Source organism: Hemicordylus capensis, chromosome 6 (assembly GCF_027244095.1).
Source record: "Hemicordylus capensis ecotype Gifberg chromosome 6, rHemCap1.1.pri, whole genome shotgun sequence".
In the NCBI taxonomy this organism is placed as follows: Eukaryota; Metazoa; Chordata; class Lepidosauria; order Squamata; family Cordylidae; genus Hemicordylus; species Hemicordylus capensis.
This window is the reverse complement of record NC_069662.1, coordinates 11,045,403-11,063,976: the sequence shown is the minus strand read 5'-3', so window position 1 is coordinate 11,063,976 and position 18,574 is coordinate 11,045,403. Positions and strand designations below refer to the sequence as shown.

The window sequence follows — 18,574 nt, the reverse complement described above, 5'->3', positions numbered from 1 at the left end:
ATTGATGTGGGTTTTAAAGTGTTGGTGACCTTTTTTTCGACCTACATTACTGGTAATCTATATATTTAATTCTCCTAGGTGTACCTGTCGCAAATCCCATGCGTGGCAGCTCTCGCGAGAGTTCGGGATAGCAATGGGATGGCTGAGTGGGGGGGAAATGGCAGCAGAAGCCGCCACTGTCCAGTTGGCTATGGCGAAACAAAGCACCAGTGAGCAGTGGTGCAGCTTGCAGGTGAGAGGAAGAGCAGCCCCAACAAAGCAGCCACAAACCATGATGCCTTCAGCACCATGCTTGACCATTGGGATTTGGTTCTTACTTTGGAAGGCAGTGCTTGATTTTCACTAAACAAAACATTCAAGATTGTGTCTGAAAGGTACCATTTTTAATTCTGGATGACCCATTTTGGGTTATTCTGGACATCTAGATGACCCACTAGGCTTCTGGACTAATGTTCTCCAAACAGATGAATAACAAATTGCAGAATAATTGCATTGATGAAAACTCTGTGGGGAGTAGCAGTGGAGTCTGCAGGAAACATCTTTGGCAGGGGAAGGAGAAATAGGTCTGCATGATCAAGGTCTGGGATCTAGAGGAGTCTAGACTACTCATTTGACTTTCCTCATTCTTATCAGTCACATTTAACACAGTGCAAATTTTTGCATGACTTGAATATTTATACTAAACACTTCATTAAATTTAAATGTTCTTTTAGAACTGCACATTTTGGATTTTTTCCAAATGACATGTTTTGTATCTGGTTAAACATTTTGTAAAAGCCCTGCCTTGGAATGATGCTATTAACTGGGGCAGCTCTCTAAGAAACATTACACCAGTTCTGCATGAGTTACACGGGCTGCCTGTTTACTTGGCATGGCAGTGTATTTAACTCTGTCTATTCATAAAGTCTCAATTGATTTGTAATATGGGCAGACTTGAAGGCCTTGCATCTTCAAAAAATGGCAGGGGGACACAGCAAACAGTCAGATGATTATAAACATCTTTCAGGGATTCACAAAAGTTATACAGTTTCTACTGTTCCTCAAAAAAAAAAAAAAAAAAGGCTTACAATGATTTCAAAGCAGCTCTTGAGAAGACAAGGCTCATATCAGGGAGTTTGACTATCCAGAGCTTTGTGAACAGGAGTTTGCTAACAGATATCAAAGGAGTTTTGCATGGAGCTTAGTAGGGAAGTGTGCAGTGAGGCAAACAAGCAGCCCCCTTTATCACAAAGGAGACACCCAGCACAATGAGAAGGTGAGTACTACCCCACTTTTGTAATTTTCTTGGAGGAAGAGCTTAAAAGTTTCAATTTGTTGCCATTAAGACAACTGCAGTTAACACTTAGCTCTCAAGTAAACAAGCTCTATATATTCTACTTAGCCAGTACAATCAGTTATGAAAGTAGAATGTCATCAGGGGAGGGGGTGCTTCCCAGTGTATTACACCTAGTGTTAAATGTATAACAATATATCTATGTAAACTGCTCCGAGAACTTTGGTTGAAGAGTGATATATAGATATTCATAGTAGTAGTAGTAGTAGTAGTAGTAGTAGTAACAAGATGCCTCTTAAATATCAGTTGGGGAGCAGCAGAAAAAGAGAGAGCATGCTTTCCCCTCTTGCCTGTGTGCTTCTTAGAGGCCTCTGGTGGGCTACTGTGTGAAACAGGATGTTAGACTAGGTAGGCCTTGGGGCTGATCCAGCAGGGCTGTTCTTATTTCTTATTCTTGAGCCAAAGTTACGTTTAAGCAACCTTGGCTGCAACAATAATCCAGGAATCTGGATGCTATTAAGGCATCCTGTCTAGGAGTTCTTGTAAACCGCCCAGAGACATGAGTTTTGGGCGGTATAGAAATATGTTAAATAAATAAATAAATAAATAAATAAATAAATAAATAAATAAATAAATGAATAGCACTGCATAAATGCAAGGAACAAAGATGCACCCATGCTAGAAGGTCATGTGGCTGATTGGGTGCTCAAAGTGGCTCATTCTGTTGCACATTTGTTCTTTTTGCATAAAGAGTGTTCATGCACAGAAAGGATAGTGCATAGCTTTGCATCATTCCTTGCAACATATCTGGAGTGAGGAAGAGGTTTCACAGCAGGTGGACCGCCAGCTTTGCACCCATGAATCCTGTTGCACCACTTCAAAGCTAGTCTGGAATGCAAGCTCCCAACTTTGTGGGACTAGTTAGTGCAACTAGGACTAGCTAGTTTGCACTAGTGCAGTGTTCTTCACTGCACTAGTATTCTTGCACTAGTGCAGTGCAAGGTATCACTAGTGCAGTTCATTAGTATCCTTGCACTAGTGCAGTGTTCTTCACTGTAAGACCTGGGGGCCAGTGGTGACTCCCATCTACCCTAAGTGAAACCTAATCCTAACTCTTTATTGGGCCTGTGTGAGGTTTCAGGCAAAGCAGGACACTCTGCACAGTTCTGCTGGCACCATGTGGAGATGACCACTCTCACAGTGGTCATGCATGGAGTGATAGGAAGTGTCGCCCCTCCCAGCACTTTCCACACAGAGCTCTAAAGAGAGGGCTCTGGCCGCATGCACATGTAACGTGAAACCAGAGGTTGCCATATCTGCAGTTTAGTTTTTAACCATAAATCACATTGCAGATGTTCATGCAACCACCATCCAGCAACCTCCAGTTTCAGGAGAGGGGAACCCCTCTCTCCTCTTGGTCCACCAAAGTCATATCCCAGCAAGCTTCGTAGCCAGACTGTGGGCAAGGCATCGGCACTTCTCAGGACTTTCCACACAGAGCTCTTAAGAGAGGACTCTGGCCGCATTCAAATGTAATGTGAAACCAGAGGTTGTTGGATCTGTGACTTCAATTTTAAACCATAAATTGCATTGCAGATGTTTGTGCAACCACGGTCCAGAATCCTCCAATTACAGGAGAGGGGAGCCCTTCCCTTCTCAACCAAAGATGCATCCCAGTAAGCTTCATAGCCAGAATGTGGGCAAGGCATCAGCCCTTCCCAGCACTTCCCACATAGAGCTCCTAAGAGAGGGCTCTGGCCGCATTCACACATAACGTGAAACCAGAGGTTGCCGTATCTGCGGTTTCAGTTTCAAACCACAAATTACATCATAGGTGTTCATCCAACCACGGTCCAGCAAATTCCAGTTTCAGGACAGGCGAGCCCCAAACTCCTCTTGGTCTGCCAAAGCCATAAGCATCGTAGCCAGACTGTGGGCAAGGCATCAGCCCTTCCCAGCACTTCCCACACAGAGCTCTTAAGAGCGGGCTCCATCTCTCTTAAAGCTCCCCCAGTACTGAGAAGAGTGCAGTCCTGTGCGGATATCAGCACAGGGGAAATGGCTACCACATGGAAGGTCTCTTGCCCAAGTGGCCCCCACTTGGAAAATAGTCAAGGTCACTGCACTAATGCAACATGTTTGCACTCGTGCAGCATTAGTCTGGGTATCAGCAGTGAGTCAGTCAATGTGTGTGTGTGCAGGTTGGGGAAGTAAGCTCAAAGCAAGCTCTGTGACCAGATTATGAGCAAGGCATCAGCACACCACTGCAGTGGCTACAATTGGCCACAATCTTGAAGGGGGCATGCAGAGCACCCTTATACCTTTTTGGATCGGTCCGCCCGCCCTTGGCACGGAAAGGGCGTTTTTAAAAATATTTATTTATTTATTTATTTATTTATTTATTTATTTATTTATTTAATATACTGCCTGACTCCAGAGGCTCCAGGCAGTTCACATTTAAACCCCTTTACATGCCGTGCCATGCCAGCGCTTCTTCTTACAGTGATTGCATCGCCTGCCTCCGAAGAGCCTCACAACAAAATGGTCCTGCACGAGCATGATTTTGGGTGTGGGGTGGATCTTCAGGGGCACTATTTCCCTGTTATTCTGGAATGGGAAGGAAACATGACGACTTCCTAGGAGGGGGTATGTATATGGGGGGGGGTCTGTCCCACTGTGACCCCCAGGATGCTCTTGCGAGGGCTCAGCCCAGCAAAGCAGTCCAGGCAGACCAAACCAGACACCTGCTCCCCTGGCAGCTTGCTGCCAATCGACTAGTGCTCTCATGAGAGGTTCAGTCTACTGGAGAGGACCTTTGGGGTAAATGGTCTTTCGTCAGCCTGCACGCTCATGAGTTGCAGTGCAAAAGTTCTATCTTTAACCACAAAAAATGTGGCCTCCACAAAAGCGGGCCCCACTTTGTTGGATTAAATCAGCCCAACAAAGGGGGCCCAGCTTTTGTGGGGGCCCCACTCTTTCTGTTAAAGATAGAACTTTTGCACTGCAACCCCCTCCTCCCCTGGGAAGCCTAGCATGTACCCAAAGGAGATTGTGATGCTCCATGCTTGGGGACATGCCTAGCCACGTGTATGGACAGTTTTCAGAAACCTCATGGAATCTCAGTTAGGGTGCTGTCCATGTTTAGACATAATGCTTTGTTACGTGGCATGGGGCCACTAGGGTCGCTTCTGCACTCTGTGTATGCTCATGAGATACACACCAGTATGAGGAGACTAGCAGCACTGCCGCCCTGCGGCTTGGGTTCTTCTTCATGAGCAGACTGGCCAAAGAGAGAGAGATCCAGACCCAAGACTTGAGCAAAGTTCAAACTTTATTGAAATACAATTGAATCATGATGGGAATGTTTAGGCAAATAATACAAGCAATTCTTAGCCAGCTGTGACATCTGTATGAATGCATGTAAGCTCATTATTAATCTAATCAGACCATAGCATTCCTTCATATGGAGGGGAAAACAGATGCAGTTATTCACAGACGATGGAGGAAGGGAGAGGGGAAGACAAACACAGACAAAAACAGGAAGAAGAGAAGGGTTGGGAGCATGCCACTCAGGGAAGATGAGGCAGCATTCCAGGGAACAGGGATGGGGCACTCCAGGAAGGCAGTGGAAGGCATATTACTGAGTCTAGGAGAGAAGCAGGCTGAGTGTGGAACTGGCGTTCATTGCTGGAAGTAAAGGCTCAGCAATCAGACAGGAAGGCATCTCAAGAAGACATCTCTTAGCAAGAAGGCATCTCAGAACAGGTATGGATAGCGTGGCTCAGAGAGAATTGCCCCACATTTCAGCTACACAGAGAAATGTGCTGGCAAGATTCCTTCTGAGGGCTGACTTTGGTCTAAGCTCAGGAGCTAAACAGACTGTCAGTTAAGCAAGGGCTTGCTGTTGCTATGTCCGAAGGCAGCCTTTCTTATAGTCACCAGCTCCTTAGATCTGCACATCCGGTTCTTTGAAGCTAGCAAGATCCATCATGAATCTCCATATGTGTCAATCAGTGTACCATAAAGAATCCTTCCCATGACACAAACGTACTCCTCTATCTGGGATCAAGGATAGATCCCAGATAGTCCAGGGCTCCCTATGTGAGGCTCTTATCAGGACTGAACTGTCTTGGGATAACTTGTAAATAACCTGATAGCAGGCCCTGTGGTGGGCAAAGCCACAGGCTTTGTGGCGCCTGGATCAGAGTCGGCTGTGAAGAGGGTCAGGAAGGAGAGAACGGAGAAGGGAGCACATGAGTGTCAGTGTAGTTGATGACAATCAATGTATGGCCACACACTGTGTTGCATTTCACACTAACAAGGGCAATTCTACCAATATATATGTGCATCTCAGGAGACTACCATAAAGTTAAGACAAGCAATTTGGAGTTACTTTCAAATAGTAAATCAAGGCAAGAATAGCTTACAATCAGCTTTTCAAGGCAACAGCAATTATCTCAAGGCAGGCCCCTTCTGGTCTCACCCTCCCAAAGTGAATGGTTCACGCAGGGGAAAACATGCTTTTCACCAACGAGTCTCTTGCAGGGAGACTTGGGCTAGATGCAGGCTTCAGTTGGGATAACTGGGCTTTAGGTTCTGGTACTGTGCATGTCACCTAGGCTATACCAGCTTAGGTGGTCAAACCTCAGGTCTCAACGGTGAATCTTACTGCAAACTGAAGGTTCAAACTGGAGTTTTACGAGGCAAACCACAGGTTGCTTTCGCCATGAAACCATGGTTGCATGCAGTGGGACGTAACAGAGTTCCAACCTCTGCCCCGTGTAACTCCAGTTTCACGTTGCATCCGAATTCGGCCATTGTCTTTCTTAAAGGTCCCTCCCAGTACTGGGAAGAGTGCAGTCCTGTGTGTACATCAGCACAGGGGGAATGGCTACCACATGGAAGGTCTTTTGTCCAAGTGTCCCCCACTTGAAAAATAGTGAAGGTTACTGCACTAGTGCAACCCGTTTGATACTACAGCCTTAGTCTGGGTATCAGCAGGGGATCAGTCCTTGTGTGTGTGCAGGTTGGGTGCTACTTTTTTCTTTTCTACCCTAGAAACCAAGCCCTCCTGGGCTATCATGCCCCGATATACTCTCTCTCTGGCATCAGAGCAAAGAGGCTTCCAACTCTCTGAGGCATGGGGCTTCCACAGAAAACCTCCATTACCTTTTCTTTAAAAAAGGCAGTGGGAGATCAAGAAGATGAGGCCATTGATGGTGAAGAAAGAGCAGCCAACAGCCAACATCCGGACCCATTGACGGGCAACGTCCGTACCTAGAAGACAATCACTGGTTATATAGGAGAACAGCAAGTAGCTACACCTCTCTGCTTTTGTGAGTAAGCCTGGGGGTCCTTATGCAGAATGATGTCAGCCTTGGAGAATCTGTTTCAGCTGACACTGTGGTTCTTAGTCATTTTTGCAGAAGCTTTTTGCATAATTTGCCACTCTCCTTCCTGATCCTTTATCTCAGAGGGTTATTGTGAGATCAGGGATGAGCTAAGGATTATAATGGTGTCATGGTAACCCTGTGACCTAGGTTAGCCTTAAGGAATGTATTGCCACAGGATGCAGTGAGAGCCCTTAGATCTGAATGCAGATTAGACAGATTCATGGAAAATGATACATGCACCTATGGCTATTATTCATGAAGGACATATAGAACTTCCATGTTCAGAGGCAGTGTACCACAAACTTGCAGATGTAGGGGAGCAACAGCAGGGCAGGGCTATTGTCTTTGTGTGCTTTCTGTGGGCTTACTAGAAGCATCTAGTAAGACACAATCGGAAGCAGGACACTAGACAAGATCGATTATTCCTATATATGAAATTCAGTGTTTACTGAATTCTAGAAATGCCAGAAAAATTGAGGCATTGCCTTATGAGAAGTACTGTACAAAAGTAAGATCAACTATGTGGGGGTGGGGGAACTCAGGTGATTCAATATAACTAGATCAACTGTTGTTTCTCTTAACACGTACAGATGCATTGGTTCTTGATACTGATAGAGAATTAATTCATTACATGGTTACCACTTCCAGGGCACTGCATAACATATGCTGAAGGCATCGTATAAGCACAAGCATGAAATAATGGTCCTAGAAGCTGCGGGAATTTCCTCTCATGGCTAAACTCATGAATGGTATATGAATTAAAGAGAAAAGACAGCATTGGGGTCCATTGACGAAGATCTGGGACATTTATACAGATTTGTTAGAGAAATAATTTATTTCTGAATGTCCAGACATGTTTTTATTTTACTCTACTGTTATAATGGATATTTCAGGGACTGAACTTTTGTTTCTGGCTATTTATTTTGTGGTAGAGAAACTTCTTGTACTTTTCATCCTCTCTAATAAAACGCTTGGTGTCTGTCCGTGGATGGACACCAAGTGTGCATTCGTGCCTAGCCTGTTCTGTCCATGCACGAAGCGCATGCCCAGAACAGAGCAAGGCAGCCGCGAACGCCGGCACCCGGCAGCCATGTTGGGTGGCCAGAAGTGGCCGCACCGAAGAAGCCGGGGAAGCGGCGGCGGGGGACACTGGCCGAGGCGCGGCGGAGCCATGGCTGAGGCCTGGCCACGCCGCCGCATACCCGGCTTCTTCGGGGCGGCCGCTTCTGGCTGCCCAACATGGCCACTGGACGAGGCGGTGGGGGAAGCTCGATGCGGCGGTGGGCCCGGGCACTTGTGGGCCCGGCGGGAGCTGCGGGCGGCGGTAGGTGGCGGGCCCGGCTGGAGCCGCGGGCGGTGGTGGGTGGCGGGCCCGGCCGGAGCCGCGGGCGGCGGTGGGTGGTGGGAGGGGGAATGGCGGCGGGGGTCCGGAGCGCACAGCTCCACTAGCGCCCGTTATCCAACGGGGTTACAAACACTAGTTTAAAAATAAAAGAGAACAAATTAATGGATCCTGTTGTGATCCAGCAGGCTTTTCATGAGGGACCATACTCCCCCAAACCCTGCTCTGTGGGAGTGAGGCAAGGACTTTCAAGCAAGGACTTGAGCATCAGTAAAAAAGGAAAGTATTAAAGTATTCTCAAAGGATGGTGCTCTATTTTTTGGCCCTATCAAGGACTCCTGGGTGGCCCACAATCAATTAAAAGCCACATAAAGACACAGCATATGCCAAACATTAGATTTGGTTTCGAGAAGAATCAACCAGAAGAATCAACCAAACACCCACAGAGCCCATTCTCACGACTGGAGAATAGGCTTGGATGGGGCAAGGGGAAGAAGCTGTGAAAAGCTGACCGTCCCCACAGACCATCCCATCCATGTTGCTGGGCAGCTGGACCTGCTGCCCAGACGATTGCTGGCTTCTGCCAGTAGCAGGGAGGGAGCAGAGAGGTTTGGGGGCTGGCAGGACCCCATAGCCTCCATAAGGCACTGTAAAAGTATGCAGTGCATTATGGAGAGCCTCCCGATGCTGGTTGGGAGGTTACTTGCGTGTCGGTGCCATCCAAAGCTGTGTGGCACCGACACATAAGCATTTAGCCAACGTGTTGGGTGACCTTGTGCCCCAAACCTGGGCTAAGTGGCAGGCGCCCTGAGCAGGCTTGCTGCCGCACCACCACCAGGAGCTTCGCCAAGATTTTGGTGCGCGTGTGAACAGCTTCTTAATACTACATTAGCCAAGAACTGTGGGAAAGACCCACAATGTATCAAAGAGCAAGAAAGCACCACTTAGAGCCAACTCCGAACTTACTTGTGACAGCAATGGAGACAGGTTGACTCTGCTTAGAAACAACAGGTCTTCCATCAAGGTACACAACATAGGCACACCTGTACAGCCCCACATGCTTTATTTCCATGATGCTGAGGTTGTAAGTGTGGATGTAGGAGGAAGCCACAGCCGAAATGGCAACTCTTTCGCCATAATATTGAAATTCCGAGACCTTCTTGGTTTCGAGTGGAGCTGAGCACACGAGGCTGACGTCGTCTCCCCAGTTGTATTCAGGGAGACTGGGATTCAAAGAGAGGAATGGGGCAGCAGGAGCTTCTGTCAAAAAGAAATGGCAGCATTCAGATTTTGTAATGCAATGCACAGAGAGAGAGAAACCTCATGCCTCCATCTTGAAAAGTGTGTGTTGTGTGTGTGTCTGTGTGTGTTTGTGTGGTTGCCAGCTCTTCCTCCAGGATGGGCCTGGAGTCTCTAGGTTTCTACTGAACGCAAGCTTGGTGATTTTCCTGGCTTTTTATTATGAAAAATATATGGAAAACATATTGAGATAGAGATAGAGATAGGAGAGAGATCCAGGAATACCTTCTGTAAACACGGTCAGTCTTAGGGGAATTATTCGTCCATTCTTTCTGCACAATGTAGAATTACTTCGTGGAACTCACTGCTACAAGGCATGCTGATATCCACTGGTTTTGTCAGCTTTAGAAATGGGTTGTTCGAAATAATGGGCTGACATGTTGAGGAAAATTCCTCAAATTCCACCCCATCTATAGATTGAATTTTCTTAAATATACCCGTCACTAATCCCATGTGTGGCAGCTCTTGCGAGAGTTCGTGAGCGAGCTGCGGATTAGCGCAGGGGAAGCAGTGGCCGCCAGTGAGGAAAAGCAGCCTGGCCACCGAGGGAGAATGGGCTGGGTGGGGCGAGAAAGAAATGGGGCTGAAGTGGGGGAGAAAGAAATTAAGATGGGGAGGAGAGACAGGGAAAACTAGGGGCACAGATGCTCTGCGCCAGGTTAGCTAGTTAAAATTAAAAAGGACAATATAAAAGTAAATTGTTTGGTCGCATTCATGTCAAGTCCTGGAGACCACAGAGCCCTGCGGTTGTCTTTGGTAGAATACAGGAGGGGTTTACCATTGCCTCCTCCCACACAGTATGAGATTATGCCTTTCAGCATCTTCCTGTATTGCTGCTGCCCAATTTAGGTGTTTCCCATAGTCTGGGAAATATACCAGCAGGGATTCGAACCGGCAACCTCTGGCTTGCTAATCAAGTCATTTCCCCACTACACCATTAGGTGACCAAAAGGACAATATAGGCATTCCTTAATTTTTTCCTTTGATTTCAACAGGAATAAGATGCTCCTGGAATACAGGATTATTTTCTGCTTTTAATTGCATGCAAATTGGAAAGGAATATCGAAAGGCAGTTTATAATAACTAACTAAATAAATAGGTTCTCTCCTCCACTTCCCGTTTCTGACATGGGTTAGCACTGCCCTGTTCTCCATGGCAAACTCATCCATAGCCTCATTGGTGATATCCTTGGCCAAATGTGGCTGGTAAGAGCTGGTCAGACTAACAAAGGAGCCTCAAATGTAATAGTGAAGGGAAAGACCTTTTTCCTTGCATGTTAGCCTGACTGGAGTCTGACTAGAGCTGGCGGGGGGGGGTGTGAGGTGGAGTGAGGGGCAGAGAACCTGTTTTGTATGTGGGAGGTCCCAGATTCAGTCCCTGCCATTTCATTTCATTTCATTTCATTTATACCGACCATCCCAAAATGGCTCAGGGCGTTTCACAATCAAAACTGAAACCGTTGAAAACAGCAACATAAAACTAATTTACGAACCATGAAACCCCAATAAATATGGTTAAAAGCCAAGCGGAAAAGAGAGATCTCGATGGCTCTCTCTAAGGGGTGACTACTGAGAAGGCCTGATTCCGAGACCAGGCTGAGAAAACCCGTGCCTAAAACCCTGGAGAGCTGCTGGTAGATTGTTCTTGATTGATTGATTCAATTTCTGTACTGCCGAAAACAAATGTCTCAGGGCGGTATACAAAAACAGATGGCACAGAGGTCTGACGGTATAAGCTGCTTTTCGTTCAGGAACATGGGAACATAGGAAGCTGCCATATACTCAGTCAGACCATAGGACCATCTAGCTCAGTATTGTCTACACAGACTGGCAGCAGCTTCTCCAAGGTTGCAGGCAGGAATCTCTCTCAGCCCTATCCTGGAGATGCTTCCAGGGAGGGAACTTAGAACCTTCTGCTCTTCCCAGAGAGGCTTCATCCCCTGAGGGGAATCTCTTCCAGTGCTCACACTTCTAGTCTCCCATTCATATGCAACCAGGGCAGACCCTGCTTAGCTAAGGGGACAAGTCATGCTTGCTACCAGAAGACCAGCTCTCCTTTCCATAAATGTTTAGCTTTGTTGAAACTTCCAGATGGCAGAGAGAAGATGCCAGTGTCTTTGGGGTTGAACACCTGCCACAACTTCATATGTGGCCGTCACTTTGCATGTCAGACCTAGTATGAGCTCATGTGCTTAGAGCACATGAGCCTAGAACAGACATGATGAGGGTCATGTCTCTTTTGACATTTATGCATGCAGCACAAAGACTTTCCCTGTCACAGTTTCCTGCCCCGTGCGTCTGTAGCCAAGTGCATTCTTCATACGTGTTCAGCTACACCTGTGATCCACACAGTTTCCTACAGAAGGGGTTCTCAGACTTCACCCCCCCGATGTTGGACTACAACTCCCATCATCCTTTTTATTGTGCATGGGGATGATGGGAGTTGTAATCCAAAAGCATCTGCGGAGCCAAGTCTCCAGAACCCTGTCCTATAGTGAAGGAACTACTATTCAGCCAAAGTTTGCCTTCAGTCTTAAGGGAATTTGAAACTTTCAGTGGCTGGCATACGGTGATTGGTCAGTAACATTGCGTATACACCCAGCAACACTGCATAGACGCAAGTCGCACAGCTGATACTACACACGGGTAAGCCCATTATTTCCAATGGCCTTACTTTTGTGTAATGTTTGTAGAACTTTAGTATTTGTGCAAATTACATACCTGCAACATTACTGGGCAGAACCTTGTATGGTATGTCAGTTTATAATAACAATAACAACCACCACTATCAGAAGCAGCATCCAATTGACAGTTTACAGAAATAAGGTGCCTTTTCATCTTTACAAATTGGTAATGAGATTCTCATATATGATAAAAGGAATTTTAAAAGTGTTCAAAGAGTAGACAGAAACAGCCAGAAAGATCACCACAATTGGTGTATTGACTGCTCCTTGCTGCCACCTAGTGGACAAATCAGCACTTGGCCAGAATCTGCTGTCCTGTCCTTAACGTTTCACAACCAGAGGTGCTCTTGCCCCTGGACTTCGGGGCCAGAGTCCAGGGCCTCCACAGCCCCTGGGGCCCCCCAAATCCTCTTTAGTCTGTCCTGGGTGGTGTGGTCGCCTGGTGGAGCATGATTATGCTTAATTTGCAGGGGAGGGGGCCCTCCAAAGGCCTTTAAGTCCAGGCTCCAAAATGACCAATGAGCATCTCTGTTCACAACTGTAATGTTTTTCAAGAAACCAGAGTTAGCTACATAACTGCATCATTTAGCAGCAAAAACAACAAAGTGTCTTGCGTCATCAAAAGACTCTGCTTATTTTGTTCCATGTTATTTTAATGCATAAACAAAAATGAAAGTCATACCTAAGACTTTTCTATTTGGGCTGGTGGGAATTCCAAAGATGTTGAAAGCAGAGCATTTCGCTCTTCTGGAACGTTACATGCATAACATCATGTGGAAATAGATTATGAAAGAGTTCCGCACTTGCTAGAAGCTAACTTCAGAGTCAAAAGTGCCCTGCTCCTATGTGGGCTAATAATCTCTTTACTTACAGGACTAGGATCAGAGGCATAGCAATTAAAGACACGTCTTTTCAAGGGCCCCAGGGAAACTGTCCCCTTCTTGCTCAATAGTAGCCACAGCCCTGAGTAGGATCCAGGCCCTGCTTGCTGATTCTCTGGCAGATGGAGGCAAGGGGGTGGGTGGGAGTGAGTCATAGGAACAGAGGAAGCTGCCATATACTGAGTCAGCCCATTGGTCTGTCTAGCTCAGAATTGTCTTCACAGACTGGCAGCGGCTTCTCCAAGGTTGCAGGCAGGAATTTCTTTCAGCCCTGTCTTGGAGATGCCAGGGAGGGAACTCGGAAGCTTCTGCATGATAGCATGCAGGTGCTCTGCCCAGAATGGCCCCTTCCCCTAAGGGGAATTTATTTATTTATTTTATTTCTTCTTATTTTATTTGGTATTTAAAATATTTCTATACCACCCACAATTTGTGTCTCTGGGCGGTTTACAATTGAAATCATAAAAAACATCACCTCAATTAACAAAATCATTTAAAAACATTTAAAACCCAGTATTAAAAATTTAAAACTATAAATCTAATTAAAAGCCTGGGTGAATAAATGTGTCTTCAGTGCCTTTTTAAAAGTTGCCAGAGATAGGGAGGCATCTCACAATCTTACAATGCTTACAATGCTTTCCAAAGTGGCAGGCAGGAGTCTTTCTCAGCCCTAGCTTGGAGATGCCAGGGAGGGAATTTGGAAATTTCTGCATGCAAGCCTGCAGATGTTCTGCCCAGAGCGGCCCCATCCCCACCCCCTAAGGGAAACATCTGACAGTGCTCACACATGTAGTCTCCCATTCAAATGCAAGCCAGGGCAGACCCTGCTTAGCAACGGGGACAATTCAGGCTTGCTAAGACAAGGCTAGCTCTCCTCCTGAGCTCTCCATAGACGGCTTGCAGGCCGGGCCCAGGAAAGTCAGGGTTGTGGCAAAGCGGTCGCGGTGCATAGTTTCCTGCCCAGAACCTCCCCTCCCCACAACCACCTTCCCAGAGTGCAGCTCCTGTCACAGCAGCTGCACTCCAATCCAGCAGGGCCCCCTCAGCATGGGGTTGGGAGCCATGCTTTGGGGCAGATGGTGGTGGGGACAGGGAGAATCCAGGCAGGAATCTCTGTGGGACCTAGGATGATGCAGGGCTCGGGACAATTATCCTGATTCAACCCCCCACCCCAAGGATGAGGCTGGGTGATGTAGACAGGCCGGTGCTGACACTTCTGTGTGCCATCTGAGGAAAGACCAACCTACCCTTGACTCGGAGCGAGATGGCGTTGCTTCGTGCAGATGTGGCTCCTCCGCTCCCATTTCCTATCCAGTAATCGCAGCTGTAATCGCCAGTGCTCTCCATCTGAACCCTAAGAATCAGACGGCCCTCTTGAAATGGAATGGTGGGCACCGTAGAGATGGGCCCTCCGCTCTTGTTGAAGAACCTGTAGCCCTCCACTGCGGAGTGGGAATCTGCAGAACAGATCAGTTCCACCTTCTCTCCTTCAAAATATTCCAGCTGCTGGGGGTGAATGGAGAGCCGAGGGGGTCGCAGAGCCTCTGGAATGAAAGCAGAGGGATCTGTCTGGTGGGGCAGGGGGTCAAGAGGTTTCCAAGAAGAAGACGGATTTCAAAAGCCCTAAGATCTGGACCACTGGTAACTCAGAATTCAGAGCCACTCCACACAATGAGGCATGTCTCATGATCAGTGAGACTCACCTGAATGGGGTTTGCGGGGAATAAGCCCGCTCTCCCCACAGATGATCATTCCTGCAGCCTTGGGCAGCTAGATTGGCTGCCCACACGACTGGCAGCTCCGTCACAGAGCCAGCGGGGGCTGAGGGGATCGGGGGCCGTGCCGCCCCTGGAAGTTCCAGGATGCCCCGCGCAAGTACGTGGGGCATTCTAGAGAGACCCCCAGGGCCGGGAGGCTTGTTTTAGCCTCCCGGCGGGGGTCTCCTCGTGTGTTGCCATGGCGTGCAGCCACGCCACGGCAATACATGATCAAATAGACGAGGTTAGCAGAGTGCTTGCTCTGCTAACCTCGTCTAAGGGGAGGGGGAATTAGGAGGGTTTGCTGCCGGGAGCCGCACGGCGATCCTCCCAAAGTGGGCTAGGCTCCCTTAGCCCACTTTTGGTGGATCGTGAGAATCTCCTCAACATTTTATCTCCATAGAACCATATGCAGCGGCTGTATATTGAGTCAGGCCATTGGTCCATCAAACTCAGCATTGTCTACACTGACTGGGAGCATCTCTCTGGGATTTGAGGCAGGGGTCTCTTTGCCCCCAACTCTATCTGGGGATGCTGGCAAGGATTGCCCCGGACACTTTCTGCATTCAAAACAGATGTGCTACCACCAAGTCACAGTTCCTTCCATCACAACTGGAAGGAAGGCCTTTCTCCTAGAGAATCTCACAATCCTCATTTAGGTGCAAAAGCATAGGCTAAACCCGCTCTCCCTAAATTTAGGCTAAGCCCACTCTCCCCGCAAACCCTGTTATGGTGGGTTTCACTGATTGTGAGACCCGCCTCACCATCTCTTCCCCAAACCAACATCATACTGGGGAGAAAAGTCTGAAGGTTACCTTCATTTGATCCTGGTTGGAGCACAACATGGAGTAAAACTGGAAGAGAGAAAGAAATAAGAAAGCACAAGTCTGAAACTAGGGCTGCAAACTGTCATGGACTTCATTAATCAAGTACCTTCGTGATATCCACCTTTCTTCCATGCCTGAAAGGAAACATCCATGATTGATCATATATACCACCTTAAATGCAAAGGTGGCATAACCAAGGCTGCTTGGAAGTCTCCCACCCAAACAGGCTGAGACCCAAACCCACCTAGCTTCGGCAAGGAAGCTGCAACAAGTGCCTTCAGACCATGCCCGTGAACGATAATTAGTCTACCACCATGGTCTCACCTGACCATCTAGGCCAGGGATTCTCAACGTTGGGTCCTTAGATGTTATTGGACTTCAGCTCTCATAATCCCCAGCCCCAGTGATCTTTGGTTGGGGAGTATGGGAGTTGAAGTCCAATAACACCTGGAGACACAACATTAAGAATCCCTGATCTAGGCCACCCTGTTGGGACTACTGTCTGTTCCTGCACTGAGCAAGGGGTTGCCTACCTTATGTTTCTTTTTAGACTGTGAGCCCTTTGGGGACAGGGGACCATCCTAACTAGCTTAACCCATGCAGAGCACCTGTGTGCTAGTGCTTGATTGCTCCCCTCACCCCCCTGCTACAGCTCCACCCCTCACCTCAGAGATCTCTCCACCCTCACCTGAGCCGCACTCCTGCTCCTGCTCCTCCTCTTCCTCCATCCCTTTAATCTCCCTCACCCCTCTTGGACGTGGCTGCAGCATTGCTGGCACCTATTGGCCAAGCTGCAGCCCCTTAATCCAAAGACCTCATCACTCTCACCCGAGCCCTGCTCCTGCTCCTCCCCACAGGAGTAGCAGGAGCAGCGGCAGCAGGAGCAGCAGCAGTTAACTGGGCCCTTCCTTGCTGCTGCCATCACCATGGCCACTTGATCCCTTCAGGCTGCTGACAGGCCCGTCCCCATCCCTTGCCTGCCTCCCCCCCTCTGCCAATGACCTCAGTAGCCCCAAACAGCAGCAGTGGATGTCTGGGCCCTTCCTTGCTGCCAGTAGGTGCCTCCATGGCCACTCGTTCCCCTCAGGCCATTGACAGGCTCATGCCCACCCCTCACCCTTCCTTCTTTCTCTCTTCCCCTCCTTTCTTTCTCTCTCCTCCCCTCCCTCCCCTCCCCCTTCCTGAGTTACCAGATCTTGTTTATCTTGTTTCTGCATCTAATTTGCAAGTGCCAGCCTCCTTCTCCTGAAGGGGCTCTTTCCTCCCTCACGACCCTTCCCTTCACAGATCCCTGCCCACTATCCTTTTATATATATAGATTCCTCTCCTCTCCAATCAAGCACATCTTCCGACCAGTAACAGCTGCATTCCAATTGACCTTAACCATCACAGGCTCCTCCTCCCTATCTGCATATGGAATCCCCACTGCCCAGTCACAATGGTGACACAGACTCCTCCTCCCTATCTGCCTATGGAATCTCCACTGCCCAATCACCATGCTGCTTCTGCTTGCAAACTCTTGTGAGAACTGCCACACATGGAATTAGCCATGGATAGGCCTTAGAGAATTATATATATAGATATTTTTCTATGGAAACTGCTTTGGAAATCTTTGTTGAAAAGTGTTATATAAATAGGGGTAGTGTAGTAGTAGTGGTGGTGGTGGTAGTGGTAGTAGTAGCAGTAGTAGTAGAAGAAGCCTCTGTAATCTCTTGCGATTCATTGAGCAGATCCGTGATGGAGCTGGTAGCCGTGTGGGTGGCCGATCTGGCTGCCCAGGCAAGCTCCCTGCTCGTATATGGGGAGAGCGGGCTAAACCCACTCTCCCCACAGAGCCTGGTTAGGCTCCAAACACGAATCATGTGTAGATCCTCAAACACTATTATAAAAGATGTATTGATGTCAGAGGAATGGAAATGAAAATTGTCAGGAATGTCCTCCAAAGAGAATTCCATGGAAAGAATGCAATTATTTCTTCATTGATACCCCCACCACTGATCCTGACTCTAACCCTTTCTGTTGTGCAAAAATGACTGCAATTTTACCCTCATCATTTGGGGGTAGGGATAAGTAAGGGGTGGTGGTGCAGAGGAAGCAATAAGTGGAACAATGCCAACATCAGTCTTCCATCTCTGGCGGTGGGGAGGTCAATGTTCCCAAAAGATGGTGCTGGTGGCACCTGAGGTGTATCGATGGCTGAAATTTGTGGGCCTGGCTCATGGACTATAAAACGTCATTTGCATTCTTCTGCTCATACATTTCTAAAAAAGCAGATGTCTTTAAAATGCTGCAAGACAAAGGTTAAGGATGTGAATCAAACGAAAGCAAGTAGGGTGAGCCAAAATCCGCCGATTCCATTTTCTTATAGAAATTCATTGGTTTCCCCTGAAATTTTCACCCCCTAGGAAGGGATATCCCCCTCCGAGGGAGGGGTCCTATTCCTCCACCCAGGGAGGGATGTTCCCCATCCCCAGGGAGGGATCCTGGCTTTCATTTCAAATCTCACCTTTTTGAAATTTCAGCGTCGTCTCTAATAAAACTCAAGGGAATGCCAAAGAGAAGGTTAAAAGGAAAGGAGGGACAGAAATGTTGAGGTACATACCTAGCATGGGAACCAAGAGGGTAACATCCATGCTGAGTGAGATCTCTCACCACTGGGCTTGTAGCTCAGATGCTGGTCTCTGGGAATCCTCAGTCTTCTTCTCCAAGGCAGAGTCTGTGTCTCTTACATGAGGGGAGAACTGTTGTGGGCCAAACTCTGTTTTGCATAGTTACAGTGCTGAGAGGATGCTACACATCAAAGGACAGCATCTAAGTGGTTAGAAATAGAAATAGAAAATGGAAATGGACTGGCCAGTCAGCAGTTGCTGTTGTGACTTTCTGACTACTTTGATACTTCCCATTTTGTTTGTTGCAGATGCCCCAATTACCAAAGAAACTAGGCAGTGAGATCCTGACCATATTTCCGTATACCTGAGAGATTTGGAGTATATTCACATCTAGGCATAGTGGTTTAGAGCAGGGGATCAAGACTTTGGGTCCCTAAACCTTGGTGGTCTACCGTCATCACCAGTCACCAAGGCTAGGGCATTTTGGCTGGGGAAGATGGAAACTGCAGT

At 47.7% G+C, this 18,574-nt stretch overlaps 1 protein-coding gene across 2 annotated transcripts; it reads right to left on the bottom strand.

Moving 5' to 3' along the window:
* Positions 1–4,596: 4,596 nt before the first annotated feature.
* LOC128331412 (uncharacterized) lies at positions 4,597–18,141 on the bottom strand. Of its 2 annotated transcripts, XM_053264768.1 has the most exons (6): positions 16,646–16,801; positions 15,562–15,589; positions 15,444–15,482; positions 14,119–14,415; positions 8,975–9,268; positions 4,597–6,550 (listed from the first exon to the last, which is right to left on the bottom strand). In XM_053264768.1, the coding sequence occupies exons 1-6, from the start codon at positions 16,670–16,672 to the stop codon at positions 6,450–6,452; spliced, it is 786 nt and encodes a 261-aa protein (XP_053120743.1). In that variant the 5' UTR covers positions 16,673–16,801; the 3' UTR covers positions 4,597–6,449. The 2 variants fall into 2 exon arrangements, with proteins under 2 accessions (XP_053120743.1, XP_053120744.1); XM_053264769.1 differs by lacking the exons at positions 15,562–15,589; positions 16,646–16,801 and adding an exon at positions 18,058–18,141.
* Between the last annotated feature and the right edge of the window lie 433 nt (positions 18,142–18,574).